The 26,376-nt window shown below is 43.3% G+C and overlaps 1 protein-coding gene across 2 annotated transcripts in view; it reads right to left on the bottom strand.

The window, feature by feature from the left end:
* The window catches only part of KIAA1549L (KIAA1549 like), a 280,028-nt gene that overhangs the window by 74,706 nt on the left and 178,946 nt on the right, over positions 1-26,376 (bottom strand). For both annotated transcript variants that reach the window (XM_036891807.2, XM_036891810.2), the window contains exons 9-11: positions 22,987-23,138; positions 17,567-17,738; positions 7,683-7,846 (exon numbers count right to left, since the gene is read on the bottom strand). In XM_036891807.2, coding sequence (XP_036747702.2) covers positions 7,683-7,846; positions 17,567-17,738; positions 22,987-23,138 — 488 coding nt within the window. The remainder of the gene's footprint in view (positions 1-7,682; positions 7,847-17,566; positions 17,739-22,986; positions 23,139-26,376) is intronic.

The raw sequence follows: 26,376 nt of genomic DNA, 5'->3' as shown, positions 1-26,376 counted from the left end.
AAGACATATACAGACTAAAAGTGAAGGGATAGAAAAAGATATTCCATGCATACAATAGGGAGAAAAAAGCAGGAGTAGCAGTACTTATATCAGACTAAATTGATTTCAAAACAAAGAAAGTAACAAGAGAAAAAGGACATTATATAATGACAAAGGGATCAGTCCAACAAGAGGATATAACTATTATAAATATTTATGCACCCAACATAGAATCTAAATATGTAAAACAAATACTAACAGAATTAAAGGAGGAAATAGGTTGCAATAGTTTCATTTTAGGACACTTTAACACACCACTCACATCAATAAACCAATCAACCAGACAGAAAATAAATAAGGAAACAAAGGCACTGAACAATACATTAGATCAAATGCACTTAACAGATATCTACAGAACACTCCATCCAAAAGCAGCAGGACACACATTTTTCTCAATTGTACATGGAACATTCTCCAGAATAGATCACATACTAGGCCAGAAGAAGAGCCTGAATGAATTCAAAAAGATTGGAATTGTAACATGCATCTTCTCAGACCACAATGGTATGAAAATAGAAATAAATTACATAAAGAAAACAAACAAAAAAACATATGGAGGCTAAACAACATGTTTTAAAATAATCAACGGATCAATGAACAAATTAAAACAGAAATCAAGCAATACATGGAGGCAAATGAAAACAAAAACACAACAGCCTAAAATTTGTGGGACACGGTAAAGTCAGTTCTAAGAGGAAGTACATAGCAATGCAGGCTTACCTCAAGAAACAAGAAAAATCCCAAATAAGCAGTCTAAAATCACAATTAAAGAAACTAGAAAAAGATGAACAGATGAAACCCAAAGTCAGTAGAAGGAGGGACATAATAAAGATCAAAGTGGAAATACAAAAAATAGAAAAGAATGAAACAATAGAAAAAAAAATCAATGAAAGCAGGAGCTGGGTCTTTGAGAAAATAATATAGACAAACCCCTAGCCAGACATAATCAAGAAAAAAAGAGTGCACACACATAAACAGAACCAGAAACAAAGAAGAAAAAATCACAATGGATACTGCAGAAATACAAAGAGTTATTAGAGAATACTATGAAAAATAGTTGGACAACTGAGAAGAAATGGACAACTTCCTAGAAAAATACAACACTCCAAGCAAGACTGACCCAGGGAGAAACAGAAAATCTGAACAGACTAATTACCAGCAATGAAATTGAACTTGTAGTAAAAAAAACTCCCCCAAAACAAAACTCCAGGTCCAGATGGTTTCACAGCTGAATTCTATCAAACATTTAAAGAGCTAGTACCCATCCTTCTTAAGCATTCCAAAAAGGAAAAAAGGAGGGAATACATTGAAACTCATTCTATGAGGCCAGTGTCACTCTAATACCAAAACCAGACAAAGAGACCATGAAAAAAGACCATGAAAAAAGACCAATATCCCTGATAAACATAAGGTGCAAAAATCCTCAACAAAATATTAGCAAACTGAATCCAAAAAATACATCAAAAAGATCATCGATCATGACCAATTGGGATTTGTTCCAGGGATGCAAGGATGGTACAATATTTGTAAATCAATCAATACCATACACCATGTTAACAAAAAGAAGGAATAAAAACCACATGATCATCTCAATAGATGCTGAAAAAGTATTTGACAAAATTCAACATCCATTCATGATAAAAACTCTCAATAAAATGGGTATAGAGGGTATATACCTCAACATAACCATATATATGTGGGTTTATATCTGGGCTCTCTATTCTGTTCCATTGATCTATGGGACTGTTCTTTTGCCAGTACCAAACTGTTTTGATAAAGGCTATGCACAACAGACACACAGCCAACACTATACTTAACAGTGAAAAGCTGAAAGCTTTCCTCTAAGATTGGAAACAAGACAAGAATGCCCACTCTCACTACTTTTATTCAACATAGTACTGGAGGTCCTAGCTACAGCAATCAGAAAACACAAAGAGATAAAAGGCATCCAAATTGGTAAGAAAAAAGTTAAACTCTCACTATTTGAAGATGACATGATATTATACATAGAAAACCTTAAAGAATCCACCAAAAAGCTACTAGAATGAATAACTGGATTTAGCAAAGTTGCAGGATACAAAATTAATACACAGAAATCTGTTGTATTCCTACATATTAACAATGAAGTAACAGAAAGAGAAATCAGGAAAACAACTCCGTTTATAACTGCATCAAAAAGAATAAAATACCTAGGAATAAACCTAACTAAGCTGGTAAAAGATGTGTACTCTGAAAACTACAAGACACTTATGAGAGAAATTAAAGAATATACAAAAAAATGGAAATCTATCCTGTGCTCATGGATAGGGATAATTAATATTGTCAAAATGGCCATTTTGCCCAAAGCAGTTTGTAGATGAAATGCAATCCCTATCAAAATACCAACATCATTCTTCAATGAACTAGAACATATAGTTCTAAAATTCATATGGAACCAGAAAAGACCCTGAATAGTCAAAGCAATCCTGAGAAAGAAGAACAAAGCTGGGGGTTTACACTCCCTGACTTCAAGCTGTACTACAAAGCCACAGTAATCTAAACAATTTGGTACTGGCATAACAATAGACCCATAGATCAATGGAACAGAACAGAGAGCCCAGATATAAACCCACACATATATGGCCAATTAATATATGATAAAGGAGCCATGGATATAGAATGGGGAAAAGAAAGCCTCTTCAACAACTGGTGTTGGCAAAACTGGTTACATTTAAGAGAATGAAACTGGATCATTGTCTAACTCCATATACAAAAGTAAACTCAAAATTGATTAAAGACTTGAATGTAAGTCATGAAACCATGAAACTCTTAGAAGAAAACATAGGCAAAAATCTCTTGAATATAAATATGAGCAACTTTTTCCTGAACACGTCTCCTCAGGCAAGGGGAACAAAATAAAAAATGAACAAGTGGGAATACATCAAACTAAAAACTGTCTGTACAGCAAAGGACACCATCGGCAGAACAAAAAAGACATCCTACAGTATAGGACAGTATATTCATAAATGACTCATCTGATAAGGAGCTAACATCCAAAATTCATAAAGAAATCATATGACTCACCATCCAAAAAAACAAATAACGATATCAAAAAATGGGCAGAGGACTTGAACAGACACTTCAAAGAAGAAATGCAAATGGCCAACAGGCACATGAAAAGATGCTCCACATTGCTAATCATCAGGGAAATGCAAATTAAAATCACAATGATATACCACCTCACACCAGTCTGAATGGCCACTAACCAAAAGACAAGAAACAATAAATGCTGGCGAGGGTGAGGAGAAATAGGAACCTTCCTACACTGTTGGTGGGACTGCAGATTGGCGCAACTGCTGTGGAAAGTGGTATGGAAGTTCCTCAAAAAACTAAAAATAGAAACACCATTTGACCCACTAATTCCACTCCTGGGAATTTACCGGAAGAAAACAAAATCCCTGATTCAAAAAGACATATGCACTCCTATGTTTATCACTGCCCTGTTTGCAATAACCAATATATAGAAGCAACCTAAGTGTCCATCTATAAATGGATAAAGAAGATGTGGTACATATATACAATGGAATATTATTCAGTCCTAAAAAGAAAAGAAATCCTGCCATTTCCAACAATGTGGATTAGATGTAGAGGGTATTATGCTCAGTGAAATAAGCCAGGCAGATAAAGAGAAATACCATATGATTTCACTTATTTGTGGAGTATAAAGATAAAACAAAACAGAAGGAACAAAACAACATTAGACTCATAGACACTGAGAAGTGACTGTTGTTTACCAAAGTAGAGGGGAGTGGGCGGGGGCGCGGCGGAGGGGGAGGGAGACTGTTGAACTGCTGTGATGTACATTTGGTAAAATTAAAAAAAATTTTTTTTAAATTACTAGCCCCCTACTCTGTAGAAGCTCACCATTTTAGTTTCATTTGATATTAGTGAGGCAGTACTCAACACATGACATCGATTATGACATTTCATCCTCACAATAGTTCAAGGAGGTGGGCATTATCATAACTCCCACTTTAAAGATGAAGAAACCGAGGGTCAGAGAACTGAAACAACTTCCCCAGGCTCATACAGCTGGACTGTGGTGGAACCAGGATTTGAACCCCGTTCTGTATGACCAGAGCCGGAACAATTCACCACTGCTTGATGATTCCTACATGGCCTCTCCTTTCCTTCTGCACCCTGCCATCTTGATTGGGCATCTCCTACCACACGTGGCCTGGCTCCCATGCTGAGACTCCTGGTCTGTTTGTGAGGAGTCCCCAATGGCAGCTAAGATTTCCCAAGAACCTAGTGAGGAGGACAAGCTGGCTGTGGCCCTCTTCTCTTCACTCACACTCTCTCTGGGTTTGCATCCTCACCCTTCACACTAAGTTGAAGTTATCTCTGGATAGTTAAGGGGACTGGGATGACTATGGGTGAGCAGTAAAAGAAGCATTAAGGAATAACAAGCTTACAGGGCAGCCACTGTTATTAGTTAATGACAATCCCCACATATGCCATACTTACAGCCTGGCATAACACAGACAGCTCATTTCATCCTCACAACAACCCCGTAAGGTAGGCAGGGCAAACACCATAGTGTCCATTTTACAGATAAGAAAACAAAAGCTCAGACAGGGTCAGTGACTTGCCCGAGATCACACGGCTAAATAGTGGAGGACTCAAGACTAGTCCCTTATTATGCTGACTGACAGGGTAGTGGTCTTTCAACCTTCAACTTGAAAATCACCTGAGATTAATTAGTTGCCTATTGGACACACACTAGTGATCCCTAGCACCATTAATACATCATGAAGTATCTATAGTTACTTCAGAGTTTTGTAAAATTATCAAATTATAATAATCTCCAATAATTTCAAAGGTAGACAAGTTACCCAGACCTTTTAAGAAGAAAGCATGTGTAATAATATGTAATTGTATATAATATTTATTTTGTGCCAGGCATAGCTCAAAGCAATTTATATAACTCAGTTGATCTACCCAACAACCTGTAAGTGAATACTGTTATCATTGTGATTTCACAGATGGGAAAACTGAGGCACAGAGAGGTGAAGTACAGGTCATACAGCTAGTCTGTGAGAAAGAGGAGACAGCTGGACATCTTTAGGAGGTGACTGACCTGTCCTGAGCAGATGGTCATGCCTGCCATGCAGGCCCTCTGGCCTCCACCCTGCACGTGGATGTGGCCCTAACTACGCCTGCCTAAGGCTGCCTGGTCCAGGCAGCTGTGTTCTTTCTTTTCAATTACATGAAGGGAAAAACTGGGAAAAGGCCAGGCATCTAATGACAGAGTAAACAGAAGTACACTGGGAAGAAAAGGGGTGACAAAAGGCATGCCGCCTTGCCCTCTTGCCTTCTCAACATTGTACCTGAGCAAGCCCAGCTGACCACAACAGTAACAGGATTATGTCTGCGTTACCTTGTCTCTGAAGAAGGCTTCAGGCGTGCATGGCCTGACCTCAGCTCCCAGGACAGCCACACTCACATCCTGCTAGCACGTCACGCCTATCACTGAGTCCCAGCACGGATCCCCAGGGAGGTCCTTGGACACTGCAGCCTGCATCCTAAAGACGCAGTGACGTCCCTGGAGACCAGAAGACTATTCTCCTGCTCTATGGCTTGGTGGTGAAGGCTAACTTTTTCGTCCTACCTCGTCCCTTGGCATTAAATGAATTCTGCTCACACACACCACTGAGAGGTGAGGCAGACGGCTCTCTCCTCGCTCCAGCACTGCAGTGTCCCTGCGTGGCAATGGCAGAAGGACTGCGGTAAGAAAGAGGCAGTCTCACCTTGCTGGTTTCCAGTGATAAAAGGGCTTTGAAATCAAAGTGCGGAACCCAGCCTCATTGAGGAAGAAAACAAACAGCACCACCACACACAAATGAATTCAGTCATCCCATGGAACATAAATTCGCTTGATGTTCAACATCAGCCAGGTATCTCTCCAAGCACAATGCACTGCGTAGGAACATAAAAGGGGCCATGGAAACCCACAAACACTGATCTGTTCCAGCTTTGGGCAGCTTTCAAGCCAGAAGTTATGCTAAAATCATGCGCTGCTCAACTCCTCTCAGCAAATTAATAAAATTTTGGCTTAAGCTATAACATAAGGATGGCATTTATACCTTAGTATGGCATGTTTTGCATTCCTGGACTCAGCTTTGATTAGAATCTGGTAATTACTGTTATGTCTGAAAGGCTCAGGTTGTAACTAAACTAAGATGGAAATGAAAATACTCCTACTGGGAACGCTTTGATCTGGCACCACCTGGGAAATTACCAACATTGTGCTGCGTCTGGGAAGCGGGGGCCTTTGTATTAACACAAACAGAACATTTGGGGGGATTTGGCTCTTCAGTAGACAGTGTCTCATCAAGCTGCTGTTTTGCAACAAATAAAAGTCATTTGATTTATTTTGCTGACACAAGAGGTGAGCACCCAGAAAGGACTAGGCATGCGTGACTCCCAGCAAGGACAAGCTCTATGAATGCATCCAAAGGGCATGAAATGCCATTACCATTCTGTTCCTGCTCAGTGGACGAAGCTCAGCAGTCCAGAGCTAGAAGAGGATTCTACCTGCCAAATCGCAGGGTTCAGGAGGGTGCATAATACAGAAAGAGGCCAAAGACTCAGATACGGCCTGAGTAGCTCCTATCTGCTAGTTATGTGACTTTGGACAAGTCCTACAGCCTCTCTTTCTTTTAGGTTTCTCAACAGTAAAATGAAAATATAATAAGCCTGCCCTGACTATGACCTGCCTCCTAGGGCTGGTGTGATAAGCAAGTGAGGTGACACACCTAGGACAGCCCAGCAAGTTGCAAGGCATCCTTTAAACGTGGGGTCTCAGAGGTTATTGTAGTTTCTCAGGGAACTCGTGAAGAGAGCTACGTGACTGGAAAATTAGCCTTCGGAACTTCCTCAGTCTGTTCCCCACCCAGGTACCAGAGCTGGCGAGTGGGTGGGGCTCCTGATCAGGCTTCAGTCCAGCCACTGAACTGGAGTTTGGTGGCCACCCAGCCAAGACTCTGCAGCTTGCCCATCAGGCCGGCCTTTGACAATAAGCCGCCCTGGCCAATGGAAGAAGGACATTTTGCGGGTCTGATGTGCCCGAAAGGGCCCTGTGTTAAAAGCCAAGAAACCTGGTTCTTCCATCAGTTCTGCTACTAACTGTGTGATCCTGGAGGAGTCACTTCTCTGTAAAAGGAGGATGTCAGATTAGATGACCCCTAAAGGTCCTTCCAGGTCTCACTAGATCGTAGTTTTCTGTGCCTCATCTGTAGAACAATGACCCTTCCTCCAATGCCTGCTGAGAGGATTCATGCTCTATGGAAAGCACTTGGCAAAGAGTGAACATTAGATAAACATTAGCTATTGTGTCCTGGTTATAAAACAAAAGGGTGTACAACAATGTGAATTACTTAACAACATGAACTGTGCATTGGTTAAGATGGTAAACTGTATGTTATGTATATCTTACTGTAATTTTTTAAGACTCCAAGTAAATAAAGGGTCTCCTTCAGAATGAGGGCTTGTTAGGATATTTCCGAAGATACCTGCAATGGCCTCAAAAGCCAGAAGAGAAAAGGCAGGCAGAGCCCTCGCAGGCCTGGGCCCCTGCTCTGCTGCTCGCCACTTCCAGGTACCTTTGCTCGCTGAGGCAGGTTCATGACGGTGTCAGGCTTGAAGTCGTTCTTGTTCTTCCGGCAGAGCACAGCAGTGATGATGATGATGATGACCGTGACCACGGCGATGGGTGCCAGCACTGCGGCGATGACCCACAGGTTGTTGGGAGGATTCTTCACCACGGCTGTGGGAAAGAGCCGGAGGGAAGCATGTGATAACGAGCACTGGGAAGGGGAAAGCAACCCAGAGAGGAATCCCCCCCACCCCAAGTCGTGAGATGGTTAAGAAGGCTTGGGTCAGAAAGGTTCTTCTCCCCTTCAGGAAATTTCTCAATGTCTCTGAGTCCCAGTTTCCTCATCTGGGAAATGTGGCTATCACTTTCCGAGGAATCAGAGAGACAAGGTAGGTGTGGTATGACTGGTGTAGCCCCTAGTAGGTGCTCAGTAAATGTGAGTCTTCACTATTGTTAAGAGGAAGAAGAGCAAGATGAATCGGTATCAGCCTTCCCCACTGGTGATGTCCATGAGCCAAAGGAGAAGAAGAGAGAAGAAATCTGAGGATTAGAGTGGTGCTGGAGTCAGGTACATGAATAATCAGATACACAAATAAAACATATCTGAGAGTATGGATCTATCCCAATGGCTGGTTGGGGAAGTTTGGAAATACCTTGGTCCAATCAAAAGGACCAGGTTGTTCCCAGAGCCAGAGTGAAGAAGAGAGTAACCAAAGCTATTGTCAAAAGGAAGGATGTGTTATTCTTCTCCCCCATGGGGGCAGGGGGAGCAGAGGATCAATTAACTTGCAAAGAGCAATGGGGTGATGGCCATGACCTATATCATGGTAGGAGTCATGGTTGCACAGGTATATACATTTGTCAAAACTCACCCAACAGTATACTTAAGAACTGCACATCCCACTGTATGGAAATTTTTCCTAAAACATCATAAACAAATATTGAACTCTAGGCAATGATATGCATACTGACATGTTTAGGGTTGAAGTCTACTGATGTTTGCAACTTACTCTGAAATGCATTGAAAAAATTAGATGGATTAATGGATGGATGGAAGGTTAGATGAACAGATATGTGATGATGAAAATACGGTAAAATGCTGATTGTGGAATCAAGGTGGTGAGAACATGGGTGTTGACTGTACAGTTCTTACAACTTTTTGGTAAGCTGGATTAGGAAAATGTAAGAAAAAAACCCCCGCCTTAGGTGAGATGTATGCCCCCAGTCACTGGCTTGGAAAACACTGCAGACCAATCAAAAGGACCAATATGTCCTTTGAATTGGAGTAAAGAAGACAGTAACCAAAACAAGTGTCTGTAGGAAGAAAGAGTTACTGGAAGTGGGGTCTGCAGGAGATCTAGACAAAAGAGAACTAAAGGGCAGGCAAGCAGTTCTCCATGCCAGGGGGATGTGCCCTGACTGGCAGACATGGGGAATCTGGCTGAACGGCAGGTCTGGCTTGGTGGACAAGATGGCTGCAACTGCTCTTCCAGTTTGTGATACTGACTGTTAACACTCACTACCCACGTTCTCTTCTCTCCCACTCAGTAGTTGATCTCCAAGACTCATGACTTTAAATAAATCATCTGCACTGATGATATCCATTTACATATCTTCAACCTGGACCACTACTGTGAATTCCAGATTCCTATATCCAATTGCCAAATCTCCAATCAGATATTTAAAAGATATCTCAGATTTAATATGTCTGGATTTCTCAGTCTCCCCTCAGAATGTGTTAACTCTCAGTTTCCCCTCAAAACCTGTTCTTCTTGTAATATTCTCTACTTCAGTAAATTGCAATTCCTTCCTTCCAGTTGCTCAGGCCAGTAACTTTACCGTCAATGTAGACTCTTCTCTTTTACTCCCATTCAACATCCTATCAAAATAAATCCAGAAAATGTTCACTTCTTTCCATCACTGCTGCTCCCACTGGGGTATAAACGACCAACATCTCTCACCTGAATTATTGCAAAGGTCTCCTGCCTTGTCCCTTGTCTCCTATGGTTTACTTGCCACACAGCAGCTGCAGTAGCTGCAGTGATCCTTTAAAAATTCAGACCACAACAGTTCTCTGCTTGAAACCCTACAGAGGCTCCTACCCACTCAGAGTAGGAGCCAGAGTCCTTATCATTTACTGACGACCCTAAGTGATCTGCCCATCCTGCAACCCTGATTGCTTCTCAGGCCTCAGAGCACACTCTCTTCCCTTAATTCACTTCGCTCCAGCCTACCAGCCTCCTACTGTTCCCCAAACATGCTGGACACACTCCTGTCTCAGGGCCTTTGCACCAGCTTTTTCCTCCACCTTGAATGCTCTTCATCGAGATACCTACACAACTCCTTCCCTCACTTTCTTCAGGGCTCTGAACAAATGTCAACATATCTGTGAGGCCTCTCCTGGGCTCTATAAAATAATAAGCCCTGTGCCAGCACTCTCCATCTCCCACATCTTACTTAATTTTTTCCAAAGCAGTGCTTCTCAAACTTTAATGTACACATAAATCACCTGAGAATCTTGTTCAAATGTAGATTCTGATTCTGTGGGTTGGGGTGGGCCCTAAGATTCTGCTGAATAAGCACCCAGATGGTGCCCATGCAGCAGTGCCCCAGGCTGCACTTGGAATGGTAAGGCTCTACAGCACATGTCTCCATCTGACATGATACATATGTATTTGCTCATCATCAGCTACCCCTGCCCCTCCATGAGCACTACACTCCAAGGGAGCAGTGAGGTTTTTGGTCTCTTGTTCACTGTTGCATTCCCAGGGCCTAGGACAGGGCCTTTGCATGTAGTAGATGCTCCATTAAAAGTTGAGTCAATGTATAAATGAACTACCATTATGACCATCACCATTTGGCTCCTCTCCATACAGGTTTTCATACAGCATAGAGTGACAGCCAGTTAAGAGAGGAGTTCCATCTCTTGGTAGCTCTAGTCCATATTTTTAATTAACATACTACCAATCTGGTTTATATACAAATCTCTTATACATCTGGTTAGTATAAATTGGTCCACCTGATCTTGCTGAACTCTGGGGGCTACTAGACCCACAGAGCTAAGACCAGACTCTGGAATATACAGAACCCTCTGGTAAGTACCATGTGATGAAGGCCTATCCAAGGAGCTGGCTGGTTTTTCTCTGTGACTTCATCAGCTCCCAGACTTCAACTGGTACCTCACTAGCCAAGATTTGCCTCTCATCAGGCAGCACTTGGGTCTGGAGTGCTATTAGTACAAAAGAACTTCTTTTCATGGTTTTTATCAATTGGTGATTCATCACATTGTTAACTTCTGAAAACAGCTCTTTAGGTAATGTGCTTCTGTTGACATTAAATATTTAATTGCTTCTGCTTTTAGTAATTCAGTGTTTATATATAAGTTTTATGCCATTAACATTTTTTAAAGGTTAGAGCTTCTGTGAAAAATATCAACATGCCTCTTTTTGGCTCTGCTATTCTATCCTGATAAAGAAAAATGTATAGTGTATCAGAACGAATACCCTATATATATATATTTTCATTGGCAAGAATGAAATATTTACATGTATCCTGCTCCTGCTTTTACTCAACTTTATTGTTTTGGTGGACATGTATGTTCCTTCTTGGTGCAGTATGTAAAATCCTTTCACCTCTATTTAAGTGGAATAGATTTATCTTATGTACATTAATAAATTCATAAAACAGTCAAAGAGATAGTAGGTTAGGTCAGCTGAAGTCATCCAAACCCAATATATTCGTTAGCATAATGATCTAAAACTACAAAGTCATGTGGAGAGGTGAAAAGCATGAATGGCTATTCAGTTTGCAAGAATTCCTGTGGAGGAAGGATAGAAAAAGGAGACATATTCTGAGCTTCTCCTGTGGGTCAGGCACTGTGTCAGGCTCTTGGCTATTCTTATCCCCAATTGCAGATGAGGAAACTGAGCCCCAGAGAGGTTAGACACGTCTATGAAAAGTAATTTCTTTGAAGTACACAGTTTAAGTCAGCTCTGAGTTAACACACATGAATGGAAGTGTATACGTGTGTGTGCACATACACAAATATTTATCAGCAGGAATGAAGTCAAAAGATCCATATAATCTAAACTAAGAATAAATTATTCTCATGTGGAGCAAATGTTGAAAGGGGAAAGAAACAACTCAAAAATGTCTCTAGCTCATTTTTGTGGCTGTCAAAACACCAGAGTTCATGACTGGTGTGAGTGGATGCAATGGAGGGCCTAGCCCAGGGCCCAGCAGCTGGTGAGTGCTCAGTCCCAGTCACTCTCCTGTGCAGATACTCACTCCCCCGGCTGTCATCCCATTCGGGGTGTGGCCTGTGGGGCTCTAGTGATCAAGGGTCCTCACCTGCACCTCTGACTTCATTGCTGCTACTCTCCTCCATCAATGGCCTCCTCACTGGGTCTCAAACCCTCCCCGCTCTGCCTGGAACCTTGTCCCCAGATAGCCAAAGGCAGTCACTCAGAGGTTACTTCTTTAGTGATCCTCTCCTTGACCCCCCAACAATTTAAAATTGCAACCACTATGTCCTCAAAATCCCAGCCCTTCCCTGCCTAATTTTTCTCAATTGTACTTATTAGCATCTAACTTACTAATTTTATTATTCGATCTGCCCACTCAGAAACAAAAGCTCCACAAGGGCAAGCGTTTTGTCTGCTTCATTTCACTGCTGTATCTCCCATGCCTATAACAGTGCCAGCACATAATAGGTGCTCAAAAATATTTGTTGAAGGAATGAATGAGCATGAGTTCCCTTCACGAAAGGGTCAGTCTATCACTTTCTTTAAGTGACGTTTTTTTTAGATAAATGTCTGATGGCCATGGAAGGTAAATCAATTCCTGCTTCTGGGGGAGAGCATTCTCCCTACTCCATCAGCTGGGTAACCACTCTGAAGGGCCTCTCACTGCAGATCCTGCAAATGGGGCAGATGAAAGCCTCTGCTGGAAATCCAGCCGCTTTCTTAGAAGTCGCTGCTGCCGCATTACCCAGAGGGATGTGAGCCAGGCAGCACACACTCCACTCTGGGATGATGCACACTGGCCCTAGACCTAGTGAGTTAGAGGCACTGGAACACACAGACTGCTAACATTCTCCATTCAGAGAGGCAAGGTGTCCACTCAACACTGTGACTATTCAAAGTGCTGACCTTAGAGTCATGCTGCAGGCTGTTTTCAAAACTACTTGGAGAAAATGGGACTCTTCTCTTCTTCATTGGTCTTAGCTTCCTCCTTATTTGATCCTGGGCAGAAGGTACTTCCCAGGGTCTGTCCTCTGGCTACACCTCCTCCCCAGGCACTTGAATTTCCTCTGGGATTTCAATTCTAACCTGTATCTACAATGTCCTCACATATATCATTAACCTGAACCTCTCTCCGGAGAAACAGGCTTCATTCCCAGCAAGCCTCCTAACCTCAGACTCAATATCCCATCCACACACCCTGACATCTCATCAGCTTAAACTCAACATGGCCCAAACTGAATACATTACCTTCCTCCTTCTAAAAATTCTCCCCCTCTCCAATCCCTTCCTAGTTCATTACTCACACCCTCTTCTCTGGATTATACAGTTTCTTAACCTTCACGTCACCTTTCCTCCTTCATTCCCCCTCTCCTTTAGTCCTTCTATTTTACAGATAAATGAGGCATTCAGCCCATTTAATAGATACTTAGTAAGTGCCCCAGGAGTGTACTAAGCCCTTTACATGCAAAAATTATCTTGTTTAATCCTCCAAGTAACTCTACAAGCTCAGTATATTTTATATTACCATTTTACAGATGAGGAACATGAAGGCCAGTGAGGGTCTTTCATTTGTCTCTGAGCCTCATAGCTAGAAAGTGGAAGAGGAGGCACGTGAACCCAGGTCTGCCTTATTGCAAAGGCTGTGTTCTCCACTGCTCTCCTACAGTGTCTTCCAACCACGCACAGCCTGGCAGAGGCATTTAGCAAAGGTCAGTCCTTTGCCTTCACAACAGTAGAGGCAGGCAGTAGCTGGGGCTGGATATTAAAAAATGAATGTGATGTGGTACCTGTTTTTAAAGAGCTAATGAGGGAGAGAGAGAGAAAACACACCTTGTTTGTGTTACAGGCAACAGAACTAAAGGAGATTGGGGGGCTATCCTTCAGGGGTGAGAGAAGGCTTCAGAGGACACTGAAGTGCTAGGTATGAAGGAGAGAAAAGCAGCTGGTTGGACAAGTACCAGAGACAAGGAAGTGTAGGGACCTGTATGCTTGCTGAGCACCTGTTGTGAAGGGCTTGGAAGACCCATTTGGAGGAGTTTGGATTTTATTCTGTGAATGACAGAGTGCCATCAAATACTTACTTAAATGGAGTCAATGTAGGGTCAGAATCCATGTGCTATGATAATGACTCTACTTATAGTATGGATGGTACATTAATGGCCAAGTGACTGAGGTTGAATCATTTGGGAAGAACCTGCAAAGTCCAAGAGGAGATGATGAAATGGAGAAAAGGAAACAGATTTGTGAGTTATTAAAGAAGATCAAGTGGATTTGAAGGAAACGAAAGAAGTAAGAGTGGAGGACAGCAGCTTTGGAGCCAGACAGAAGAGGGTTTGGAACCCCTCTGGGTCACAGTCAAGCTTCCGGGTCATCCCCAGATGATCCCTAGCCTCTCATTTCCAAAAGGCTCTCTGCATCTTCCAAGGTGAGGCGACCTCTCTCTCCTGCCCATGCTCTCAAACCTTCCACTGTGGCCCATCAGTAACCAGGCACAAAGTCCCCTTAGCCTCAACCTCTTCTCCTGATCCACTCACCTCTTGCTCTATATAATGAAGCCAGCACTCCCCTTTCTGCCTCTTTCCAAGTGCCTGAGGCCTGGAGGAGAAGTGAGGAGGACACAGAACTGATAGGTCAAAGTAGCGGATGGACTGGGACAGGAGAAGCAAGGAGAGGAAGAGACAATGAGCCAGGTAAAAAGCTCCAGTGGATGATGGGGATCAGCTGGGAGTCCAGAGGTGAGTGAGGAGGGTGCAGCTTCAAAGCATCTGGGAGTTTGAAAGAATAGAAGAGATTTGGAAGTTGCCTTGAAGATCAAGGCGTGGAGAAGCCCTGCCAATCTTACAGTATTTCTCTGGTGCTTGCAGATTCTCAGTGTGTATACTACTGCACCCCTGCTCAAAAACCCACACACGATCTCTACCTCAGCTGCCCACTTGACTTCATTATGCCCCAAGAAAGCAGAACTACCACAGAAAACTCAGGCTTCCAGGGCCACATGTACCACTGGACCAGCACCCACAGATCCACAGTCTGCTTTCTCTGCCAGTACAAAAGGAGACCTGTCCCTGCTCCTCACAGAGTAGGACCTCCCCACCAGTGCCATGCCCTCATCCATGTAAGGAATTCACTCCTACAGTCTTCATCCAGCTTTTCTGCAGAATCAATTTCTCCCTCACCATTACAGTAACCCATCAATACTCAAACGGACCCCCTTATCTCCCATGCACCCCGCCAGCAACCACACATTCACCCTCTCCCCTTTGCTGTCACTGCTTCCCCACCCCCATCCTCTCCTCAGTCCCCTCCAGCCCAGTGGTCCCCACCACCCTCTGGAAACCACTCCTGCCAATGTCAGCAAAAACCTCCATTTTACCAAACCCAGTTAATCTCTGCCCTATCCTGCTCCATCTCACAAGAATAGAAGTTGACCCTGTAGCTCACTCCTTTCCAGCACATTCACTTCCTCGGATTATTTTGGGACCCCACCCTCTCCTGGGTTTCCTTGCATCTCTGCAGCTGCCCCCTTTTCAGTGCCCTTCGCTGCTCTCACTCCTCCCTAATGTGGACTCCCCAGCTACGCTCACAGCTAACCCGATTCACTTCACCAGCTCCCTTCGCTCTAAATGGCACCTGGGTGGATGATTCCCAAGGTTCTATCTTCTGAGCTCTATGTGAATGTCTAACAGACATCTTGAGCCCAACTTGTCTAAAGCCAGCCCTCAATGCATCTCCCCCATTCTCACTCCACCCTCAACGAGCCTCTTTCTCTCTTGAACCTTCTGCATCTCAACAAATAGCACCACAAGCAGTACTCAAGCACCTAGGAGTCACCCGCAGTTCCTCCGACCCTTCCTTCCTCCTGCCATGCACAAAATCCATTATCATGCCCCATCAGCTCTGTCTCCAAAAACATCCTGGATCCATCCCTTTTCTGGGTCTCTGCCCCTCACCCCTTCACCTGTGCTCTGGGCATCTGCAGTGGTTCCCCCCATCCCCGTCCTCTGTCATTTATGCTTTACCTGGGGAGCAGGAGAAAGAGCTGCAGATGGAACCCTGGGAACCCACATGCAAGGACGCAGCAAAATCCGTGAAGCAAGTAGCTGGCCTGACAGAGGGGGACACGGCCCATGGGAGGGCAGGTGAGGGGCACAAAGGAGGAGAATCTGGGTTAAAAACATCATTTCTAAGACAAGATTACAGACGGTGACCATCATTCCCAGCAAAGCGTCTCTGTGAGAACGTGCTGGCTGAGCAGAAGCGATGGCATGACAACATGGGGCTGGGCTGTCACCCAGAAGCCACACTCACTCCAGATGAAGGACAGGAAAGGCAGGAGCCAGGAGTCATACTCATAGGAAGTGTGGTCACCAACCAGGAAATCAAGGGAGCTGACCACGGTGCCCTGGGTGTGCAGCGTGCTGCCCCACAGAAACTGCTACCACACCATCTCTCACCTGCATCACCTCCCCCTTACCCTCAGTTTCTTTATAGACCTGGTTTGGGTCCCCAGTGCCTGGGTCACCACAGAGCCTCCTCTCATCCTGGACACTGCGGATGGATTAACCTCCTTAACAATGGGTAGTTTCAGTGACATTACTACTCCCCTGCACAGAAATCTTCAATAGCTCCCTACAGCCAGTGACAGCACGTACAGTCTCCTTCCTCTGCCATCGGAGGCCTGGGTCTTCCCAACAATACACCTTTCCAACTCCATCAACTCCTCCTCCTGTTTCTGAGCTCTAGGCAATCTGAACCCCTTATTTTTCAAGCACGCCCGGCAGTTATCACCTCCCTTCTGCTCATGTTGCTCCCTCTTTCTGGAACATACACCCCTCCTCTCCCTCTGCATGGTATCTTAGAATGTAATACTGTTAAGAGCACATGTTTGAAGTCAGGAAGATCCAGATTCATACCCTGGCAATCTAAGTACTAGTTCTGTGATGCTGAGAAAGTTAATTAACTTTTCTGAACCCAGGTTTCCTCACTCGCAATTTGGAGCTGAATAAAGTTCCCCCAATAAGAAGAGAAGGTGAGAATCAATGTAGAGCAACAAGCATAGCTGCTGCCATGGGGAAGGGTATTCAAAGAAGCAGCTATTATTTTTAATATCCTTTCTCTGTTCATTCTTCTGGATGCCCTGCAGAGCAAATGGTCTTGCTGCTGAGCCCTGTATCACACTGCCTCCCCACTGCACTTTCCACATTATACTCCTTATATCTGCATTAACTCCTCTGGTCCTTAAAGGCAGGGACCAAGGCCTGCCTGCTTCCGATTGTCCTCCAGTACTGAGCACAGCTCATGTAGGACTCTATAAATGCTTACTGAATCAAATTATTTTAATTCCCCAGCAGACAAGTACCTTAGCTATGGTGATTTTTCTAGCTGTTCACTTGATTATACTGAGGAAGAAGAGTAAGTAGGATTTGGGGCAAAGAAAATGATTATCATCATCCTAATATCCAAAACATTTCCCTTACTCAAAACCTATTGCTTCAAACAACACAAAACAGCAGGTTGATTTAAGAACTTGCTAGAATGGAAATATGTTTAGCTCTGGGTCCATTAGCATGGGTTTGGGGAATCACTTTGATTTGCAGAAAATACTTAATGGCATTAAAAATAATGAGTGGAAAGACTAGCCCCTTACGGTCAGCTTGCAGAAGTACAACATGATGCAGGGTCAAGGCCATTCTTTGCGAGTCAATGGTGCTCAGGATCTTGGCAGCTGCAGTCCCAAGCAAAGGCTTCCCGTTGTACAGGGTGTAGTAAGTCAGTTCCGCTGGGTCCTTGGGTCCCGGCACCCGCTGCATCTTCACCATCTTTCAGAAGAAGAAGAGGCCATGTTTAGAGCATCTGGCATCGACCCTGCAACCACCTGGGCTATTCGTAAGCTCTCTCCTGACTGCCCAAGACTTTCATGGCTAAGGGGACCCACACGAACATTTAGACATCTACCTTCGTGTACCTCCCTATCACCAACACCTCAAAAAGCCCTGCTATCACTGGAAGGGGAGGCAGGGAAGAGAAAAATGAACATGTGAACATCTGGAAAGATGTTTGAGACTGCAGAAGAAAATGCTTAAATGGTGATGTCTTAGTCTCCAGAGAACTCTGGCCTCATTTGAAAATAGGCCTCCACATTAATTCAGGGCATGTTAGGTTATTCTCAAACAAGATTTCTAATTTCAAATTCTTGCAATTGCCAGAGAGGAAAAAAATGAACTTACATGTCTGCAATTCAAAAGATCTCTGATAAAAGCAGCACTTGGAGACTCAAAGTTCTTTTTCTAAAATAACCTTGGTTGCTTTTCCTTACTGTCAAAGTTATACATATTCACTACAGAAAATCTGAAAATTCAGAGAAGCATAAAGAAATGAAATAAAAACAATCTGTAGTCCTTCCACCACAAGCTAATTACTATTACCATTTTGGAGTACTGCTTCTGTTCTTTTTTTTATTTTACACAAACTTTTATTATTTTACAAAATTTTTGTCATACTCTATATCTAATACCATATATTGCTATTTTAAACTTGTATCCTTAAAGGGCAGCATATATAACAAAAGCATAAATGTTAATTTCTACATAGCACTCCAGCACACACCACATAAACTTATTTAGCAAATCTTTTATTGTTAAACATTTAAATTGTTACTCACTCTTCAGTGTTATACCTAACAATTGATCATCATTATAATACACAAAACATAAATTTAAATATCTACATAATATCCAACTATATGCATGTCTCATAAACTTTAACCCTTCAGTTTTGAACATTATCAACTTTCCACTATTATAATTAAAAATTGATAAACATTATGACATAGGATAGTATAGTATAGCATAGCATTTTCTAAAATGTATATAACAGTTACAAGTTTCATAGAACAGTAAAAGAAATATAAAAATACTTATAGCGGCATTGTTCATAATAGCAAAAAAACCCAATATTCCAAAGGCATTAACAGTAGAATAGATAAATGAATTATAGTATAGTCACCTGATAAAATATTGTAAAGTAGCATAAGTGAACAATGGCTATTTATATCAACATGGGTGAATACAAAAGCCTGATACTGAGCAAAAGAAATAAATCACAGAATATATAATTCAAAAACAGGCAAAACCAAATGATGTGTTGTTTAGGGATATGCACATGGATGGTTAAAATCTATACAGAAACTCAGACACACACAAACTCTGAGAGAAAGGAAGGGAGTATGTAGAATCAAAGAAGAAACATAAAAGGCTTCTGGGGTAAGGTAAGAACAATATTCTTACCCTTTGGGTTGTGGGTTCTTTTTATTAGTTTTTTTTAAATTCTATATATTTTTACACTCACTTGTATGAATGCTATATATAACAATTACACTTAGACATTACTACAACCCTATAAGAAATAGGTTTTTAAAAAAAATCCAACCAGACACTTCAAAAGGAAGATATCTGAATAGCCAATTAAGCATATAAAAAATGTCCCCTGGAAGGGGAGGCAGGGAAGAGAAAAATGAACATGTGAACATCTGGAAAGATGTTTGAGACTGCAGAAGAAAATGCTTAAATGGTGATGTCTTAGTCTCCAGAGAACTCTGGCCTCATTTGAAAATAGGCCTCCACATTAATTCAGGGCATGTTAGGTTATTCTCAAACAAGATTTCTAATTTCAAATTCTTCAAATACTTAATGGCATTAAAAATAATGAGTGGAAAGACTAGCCCCTTACGGTCAGCTTGCAGAAGTACAACTGCAAGTACAACTGATGCAGGGTCAAGGCCATTCTTTGCGAGTCAATGGTGCTCAGGAAATCAAATTAAAACCATGAGATACCACTACTGCCCACCAGAAGGGCTGACAACACCAAGTGTTAATGAGGATATGAAGTAACTAGAACTCCACATTTTGTCAGTGGGTGTGTAAAATGGTATACTTTGGAAAAAAGTTTGGCACTATCTTATAGAACTAACATACACCAACCCTATGAACCAGCAGTTCTATTCCTACATACCCAAGAGAAATGAAAGCATATTGCCATAGAAACACTAGGAGAAGAATGTTCATAGCAATTTTGTTGATAATAGCTAAAAACTGGAAAAAGCCCAAATGTCCATCAACAAAAGAGTAGATAAACAAGCTAGTATATTCAGAAAGGAAATATTACTCAGCAATAAAAAGGAATAAACTACTGAATATCACAACAAGGATGAATCTCAAGAACACTACATTGACTCAAAAAAGGTTTATATAAAAGAGAGTATACTGTAGGATTCCATTTTATTAAGTTCTAGAACAGTCTAAACTGATCTATGGTATGAAAATGATAACAGTAACATAGTGCACTGTTAACTGCTGAACCTAGGTGGTGAGTAGATGGGTGTTCATGATACAGTTTTTTCAATTTTCCTGGGGTTTGAAAAAGTTCATGATAAAGTCTAAGGGAAATGTAAACATTACTAAAAACAAGGGTCTTACTGGCATTAAACTTAGAAACCAGTATGTTGAACAATATTAACGAGATTTCTTTGCTGCAGTTCCTTTTAAAGTCTTTGGTATGCCTATATACCTTGGGAATCTTCAAGTGCAGGCTACAGGATGCAGCCTGCCCAAACTGATTTGGCCAGAGAGCCCCTTTGCTTCAGGGCACCTTATAGGACCATTTTCTGGACACTGAGAACCACTGCTCTTACCCTTTCATCTTTGTGTTTACCTTTGTCTCCTCAAAATGAATTTCTAGGAGTTAAGTTTGTGACGATCTAAAAGGTCTGTCTAAATCGCTCACTTGCCCTCCAGAAGGTCACACCCATTTACTGTGTTTGAAAGTGCCCATTTCACTACATCCACATCAATACTGGGTAGTACCATTTTACCAATCTTTTGTAGGTGAAACTGGCATCTTGTGGTAGTTAAAACTTACATTAGTGTGATGACAAATAGAGTTAAACATTTAAAAATGTTCACTGGTCATATGTATGTCTTTTTTGGACTCAATTTTTCAAATATATCCACTAGAGAATTATCTTTAAGTTCTAGACATCTAAATCTCCATATTCATGACAGAGTCTCATCTTTTAAAATTATCTGAGCCCAGAAGAAATGATTCTGGGTGGAAGGATGATGTAAGCCATGTAGAGTGAATTTTATCTGGGAAACTTTGGCATGTTATTCTTGTCCCTTGTGGGAGAGGAGGTGGGGAGAGTTAGTACAACCAAGTAGAAGGTGAATGAGAATTCACATATCTAATAACTTCACTCAGTTTCAATTTAATAGCAAACTTTTCTTATGAAGATTTCTCCAAGGGTCATGAGTTACAGCCTCTGTAAATTAGGGATTTGCAGAAATGAACCCCTACTCACTTCACTCAAGACATTCCAGGCAGCTGCTGGGGCCGAGAGCACTGGGCACTCAGCAGGAACAAGGGAAGAACATCTCACTGGGCTCTTTTAGACACAGAGAAAGTGCCAGGACTCTCAGGCTTAAAAATAACACTAGGATTATAGGGCGGCTCTTTCTCCCACTTCAGCTGAGGCAAATCCCACTGTGTGAGTCCCAGTGACTTCCTTCTCTTATTTGGAGAAGTGCGAATTGTAAGGCTCACATGGACCCCACAGAGGGCAAACCACAAGCCTGGCACATGAAATTAACCATTACTTTATCTGGTTGTCACTGACCAAAGACTTTTAGAACCAAAACAGCAGCCAACTTGGCCAACTGTGACTGGAGACCTAGAGTCTCCCTCAGGGCATGTTGTTGACTCAGGCAGGGAAGCACATTCCAGAAAATGGGTTGCTTGTACTTTCCAGATTGCCTGGGAACATGACCTGCAGACAGACTGTGGTAATGTCTATAATTTCCTTTAAAATGCTTCCTCATGAACTGTGCTACCATGCATGTGTGTTTGGGTTAGGCTGCACTCTAGACGTGGCCAATTACCAGTCGGGAGAGCACACCCTCTGGCCAGTTGGCTAGATTCCATTAGGCAGCCCATACTCTACAGGGCAGTTACAAGGAGCACTTCAGAATTTGATACCTTGCTCTACAGAGCTTTGTTAATTAGCATAACAAATGTTAGAAATGGGTTCTCATTTGGTGGAATTAGTGGTATTAAGATGTGTGGATTGTCTAGAATATGCTGTAGACACTCCCACTCTTGCATAGTGGGTTAAAGAATCTAGAGAGGCTTGGAGCCTCTACCTTGGGGATGGCTATCATTTCTGCTGGGTTCCTTCTGAAGCCATCTCTGAGAAAAGTTGAGTGCTTGTGGTTGATTGTGGAGGTGTAAGAAAATGATACGAGGGGGAGGACAGGGGTGGGAAGAGAGCTAACAAGAGGTGCCTTATTGAGCCAGTTCCCACATACATTTTAGAATCATCCTAGCCAAGAAGCAAGAGAGCTGTGGTGTTTATACTCCCACCACTGGTTAATTCCTAGGCACTGTGGGCTAGCCATGGTGCCAATAAAGTGGATTTTGGCATGTCATGAGCAGCCCTTCAATAACGATTCAGAGGAGGCTGTTGAAGTCCACTAGCATTCATTGAAATGGTAAGGAGATTCGGGTAGCAGACCAGTAGTGTCTCTATAGCTCCCTAGTCTAAGTCCCTACATGGTTGTATGTCCATTATAAACTTGGAGGGCTCTGTTCTTTGAAACTGACTAAATAAGGATAACAGAATCCTGCACCTGGAATATTAAATTGGATGTGTCTTCTGTTCACAGTAGTGAGGACAGCAGCCTGAAGCCCTGAGAGTTGGAACTTTGTCCAGCCTACAGAACAGGTTGGAGAGTAGTCTGTGCCTGCTTACTAATAACTTTGATAACTATGTGTACATGTGCAGAATTTGTTCCAAGACCTCCTTTCCTTACAATCTAGTGGTGAGACAGTCAGAGGAGTAACTAACTCACTCTCTTTCATGATTTTGATGGTTAGGACCACCAACTCTCCAAACCCAAGAGCCGTGTTATTAAACGATTTGCTCAGTTTGCGGTGTAGGTGCTCCGCTGCACACAGTGTGATTTCCCTAGTCCTGCACGCTTACTAGATGACCCCAGCAGCTTTGTGCACACCCACCTGCACGGTGTAGCTTCCCAGGGTGGTGGCCCGTTTAAAGCGCCGGCCTTGTTGCTGAGACATCATGAACAGCTGGGCCAGACGCTGCTCCATGACCCGGGCAAAGCTCTGGTTGTGCAGGCCCACCAGCGAATTGTCCACGCCCTGCAGCACTGTGGATGCAGAAGGTAGAGGGGCTGCTCAGAGGACAGACTCTCCACAGACTCAGAAACCACAACCACCACCAGCCCTGCACCGGCCTCTAAGGGCTGTGGCCCTGACCTCACATGAGGCTTGGCCATCCTTACCTCATTTTGCCCTTACAACAGTCCATCACAACAGGAATCACGATCTACATGTTAGATAATGGAAAGGGTAAGTGACTTGTCTAAGGTCACACAGCTAGTAACCAGCAAAGTCAGGGTTCAAACCCATGCCTGTGTGATTTCAAAATGTGGGCTCTCCCCTCCATAAGCTGTGGCATGTCTAATGCTGCTGTAGTAAATGCAAATGTTATGTAAGGTGGCATGTGTATAAGAATACAGCATAGCTGCCTGTGTGACCAGTTGGGTTTTCTGCTGGTTCTCACTCAGAAGCCCTGGCTCAGGGCTACCCTTACTTATTTTTTCCTTCTCAACAGCTTTGCTTAGGAATCTGAGCTCAGCCCCCAAAGCCTGAATGAACTACCCTGTTTAGTGTCTTCATTCTTCCCTTCTCTGTGGGGTCCTTTGAGACCCATCCCTAAAGCTGCCTGGGTCCTCTCCATCCTACTTGAAAGCAGAGCAGCCCAAGAGAAAGAGTGGGCTCACTCTCAGTGCGGGCACTTGCCAGTTGTGGGACTTTAGGTAGACCCCTGGCCCTCTCTGAGTCTAAGTCCACTGTCAAAATGGAATAACAAAGTCCACATCACAGCAAATACATTCCTACTGGGCTGTAAGGTTGAAATGAAACAAGACGTATAAAGCAGCTTAGCACAGTGCCTAGTGTGTGGCAAGTAAATGAAACTCCTCTCTTCCCAGTCCTCCTCCACTGCAGTTCTTCATCTACACCCAGGAGTCCCTGGAATCAATTCGTAAGGCATTACTGATGGAACTCCAGGCAATGGCGGGTACATGAAGAAGGATTTTCATGAACACTGGGCCATCCTAGGACTATTATAGTCACTTTCTATAGGGCAACTGCCTTTTGCTGTCCACCCCCTAAAGTCCAATCCTTCCTCCAAGTCCCTTGGGAAGCACACTTCACCCCAAACACACAAACACTACCTTCAAACAGTCATCCTTGAAATAAAAAATGCTAAGAACAATTCTCTTCTTATGTGGGCTGGGAATGTAATACAAGTTTTTTCATTTAATAGAGTTTGTTCTACCGCGGTCCAGCCAAGGGCCATCTTCTGGGATATGGAAATAGCTTGGATGCAAAAGCACATGTTGTTGTCACGACCGCATTCTGTACAAGGCCAAAACAAGTGACTGATGACAGCGAGATATAGAGAATGATGTTTAAACTGATCAAGAGAAAACTAGGCCCTTGTGAGGAACTGTCAGCTCATTGGTCAGCAGAATTCCTACAAAGATAAAACAGTCCTGTGCTGTTTCCACTGTGGCAGGTCCTGGAATCCCTCCTGACATAGCGGTCAGGTTAAGAAGGGCAGGCCTACCCACCACGTCCCTGGTCTCAGACAGGAGAGCCCGGCTTCTTGCTGGCTCAACGATGCCCTGCTAGTAAAATTACAGAACCAGCTGCTGAAAGATTACTTTTAAGTTGGCCTCTACCGGCCACTGGACCAGAGTGAGAGAGGGGACAGGATAGTCGAGGGGAACCATCATGGGTACTTCATAGGGATCCTAGTAATGATTTAAGTGCAAACATCAAAGAAAGGGATAGTCAAAGCCTCCAGGTAATGAAAGATTTCCAGACAGAGCAGTGATGGTTGCACAACATTGTGGATGTCATTAATGTTGCTGAATTGTACACTCCAGAATAGTTAAAATGGTAAATTGCATGTTATGTGTAATTTAGCAGTTTTAAAAACGGGGGGAAAAAAAACCCTCTGGGGAAGTTCAGGAGGCCGTGGGAACCTCCAACAGTTATGTGGACACTTCCCACATGCCTCCTTGCTCTGTTTGCAAAGAGAATGGGTCCTTCTTAGGAGGCAGCTGGAGAAGAGCTGGGGCTGGGAGCCAGGGGCCAGGTTTGAATCCCTTACGAGTAAGGTTGGGTAGGCCACTTAGCTCCTCTGGGCCCCCCGTTCCTCATCTGAAAACACGGGGCTCATAATCTACTCCCAGTTGTATTATGAAGAACAGACACTATTTAACAACTGTTTCGAGCACAGTGCTATAAGCACTTCAGAGGATGCCCACATGTGGTAGCTGTTATTGTTGTTCCAATGGGCCTCCTGCTTTTCTAGACATATCCTCACCAGAGGAAGACATAACAGGGGAAATATCAAACAGTGGCCCAGGATTGGGGCTCCCTTCCTTTCCCCTGAGAAGTGTAGGAGGCCTCAGGATCCTGGCCTTCTCTTTCCACCTGGAAGGGAGTGGAAAGGGGTGTGTGTCCACATTTCCCACAGAGACGGAAAAGCAGCAGGGGAGCCTGACATGGGTACCCAGGGAGCCCACAGCCCCCCAGCACATTGGTTAGGGTCCTGGCCGCACACCCTTAGCTGCCAATGACTCAGCTTAGAAGAGGCAGGCAAGTCCTCAGCTGTGTTCAAAGGAGCTTCATCCAGTGGCTGTTAGACCACTGGTCTTCTCTTCCTTCTTTATTTACAGTTGTGCTGCACCTTAACATTCCAACAAACTAGGCTAGCCTGACTTCACTTCCTGTATGCAGGCTAAATTGTTTTGTGCTTGAATTCCAAACATTCAGAGCCACAAGAACCTGAAGGCTCAGTTTACATCTGGTCATTCTAAAGGTGAGAGCATGGTATCCACAGGTGTGCAGGACTTGCTCAAGACCCACTAGGTTAGTACCTAGGCCAAAAGAAATCCCAGATCGCTGGTCAGGATATTTGGCTCTGGTGGGTGAAATAAGGACAGATGAATAAACTTAAGATGGGCTCCCACCTCTGTCAGGCAGCAACATGAAATCTGTACACTCTATCCCAACCCAGACTGCAGGATCCACAGACAGCAGGGCAGCCCCAGGTTCTCTGTAGAGGGACTGCGTGAGTCACCCTAAGCCACTGACCTTCCACCGAAGAGGGACCACACTCAGGGAGGGGAGAAGTGTATAGTAGGCAAAAACGTATCTAATGAAAGTTTAGTGGGAAAACAGATGAAAACATGTCAGGCTTTGATACTACAAACTACAGAAAACCAAGTTGTTCCAAATCCTCTGGGCTGTTAGCAATAAGCAGCAGCCAGAGCGCCCATGATGGATGCCCGGGAGTAAAGGGCAGAG

The sequence above is a fragment of the Manis pentadactyla genome, chromosome 9 (assembly GCF_030020395.1).
Source record: "Manis pentadactyla isolate mManPen7 chromosome 9, mManPen7.hap1, whole genome shotgun sequence".
Classification (NCBI taxonomy): Eukaryota; Metazoa; Chordata; class Mammalia; order Pholidota; family Manidae; genus Manis; species Manis pentadactyla.
The sequence above is the reverse complement of the archived record's forward strand: the minus strand, read 5'-3'. Positions and strand labels throughout refer to the sequence as shown.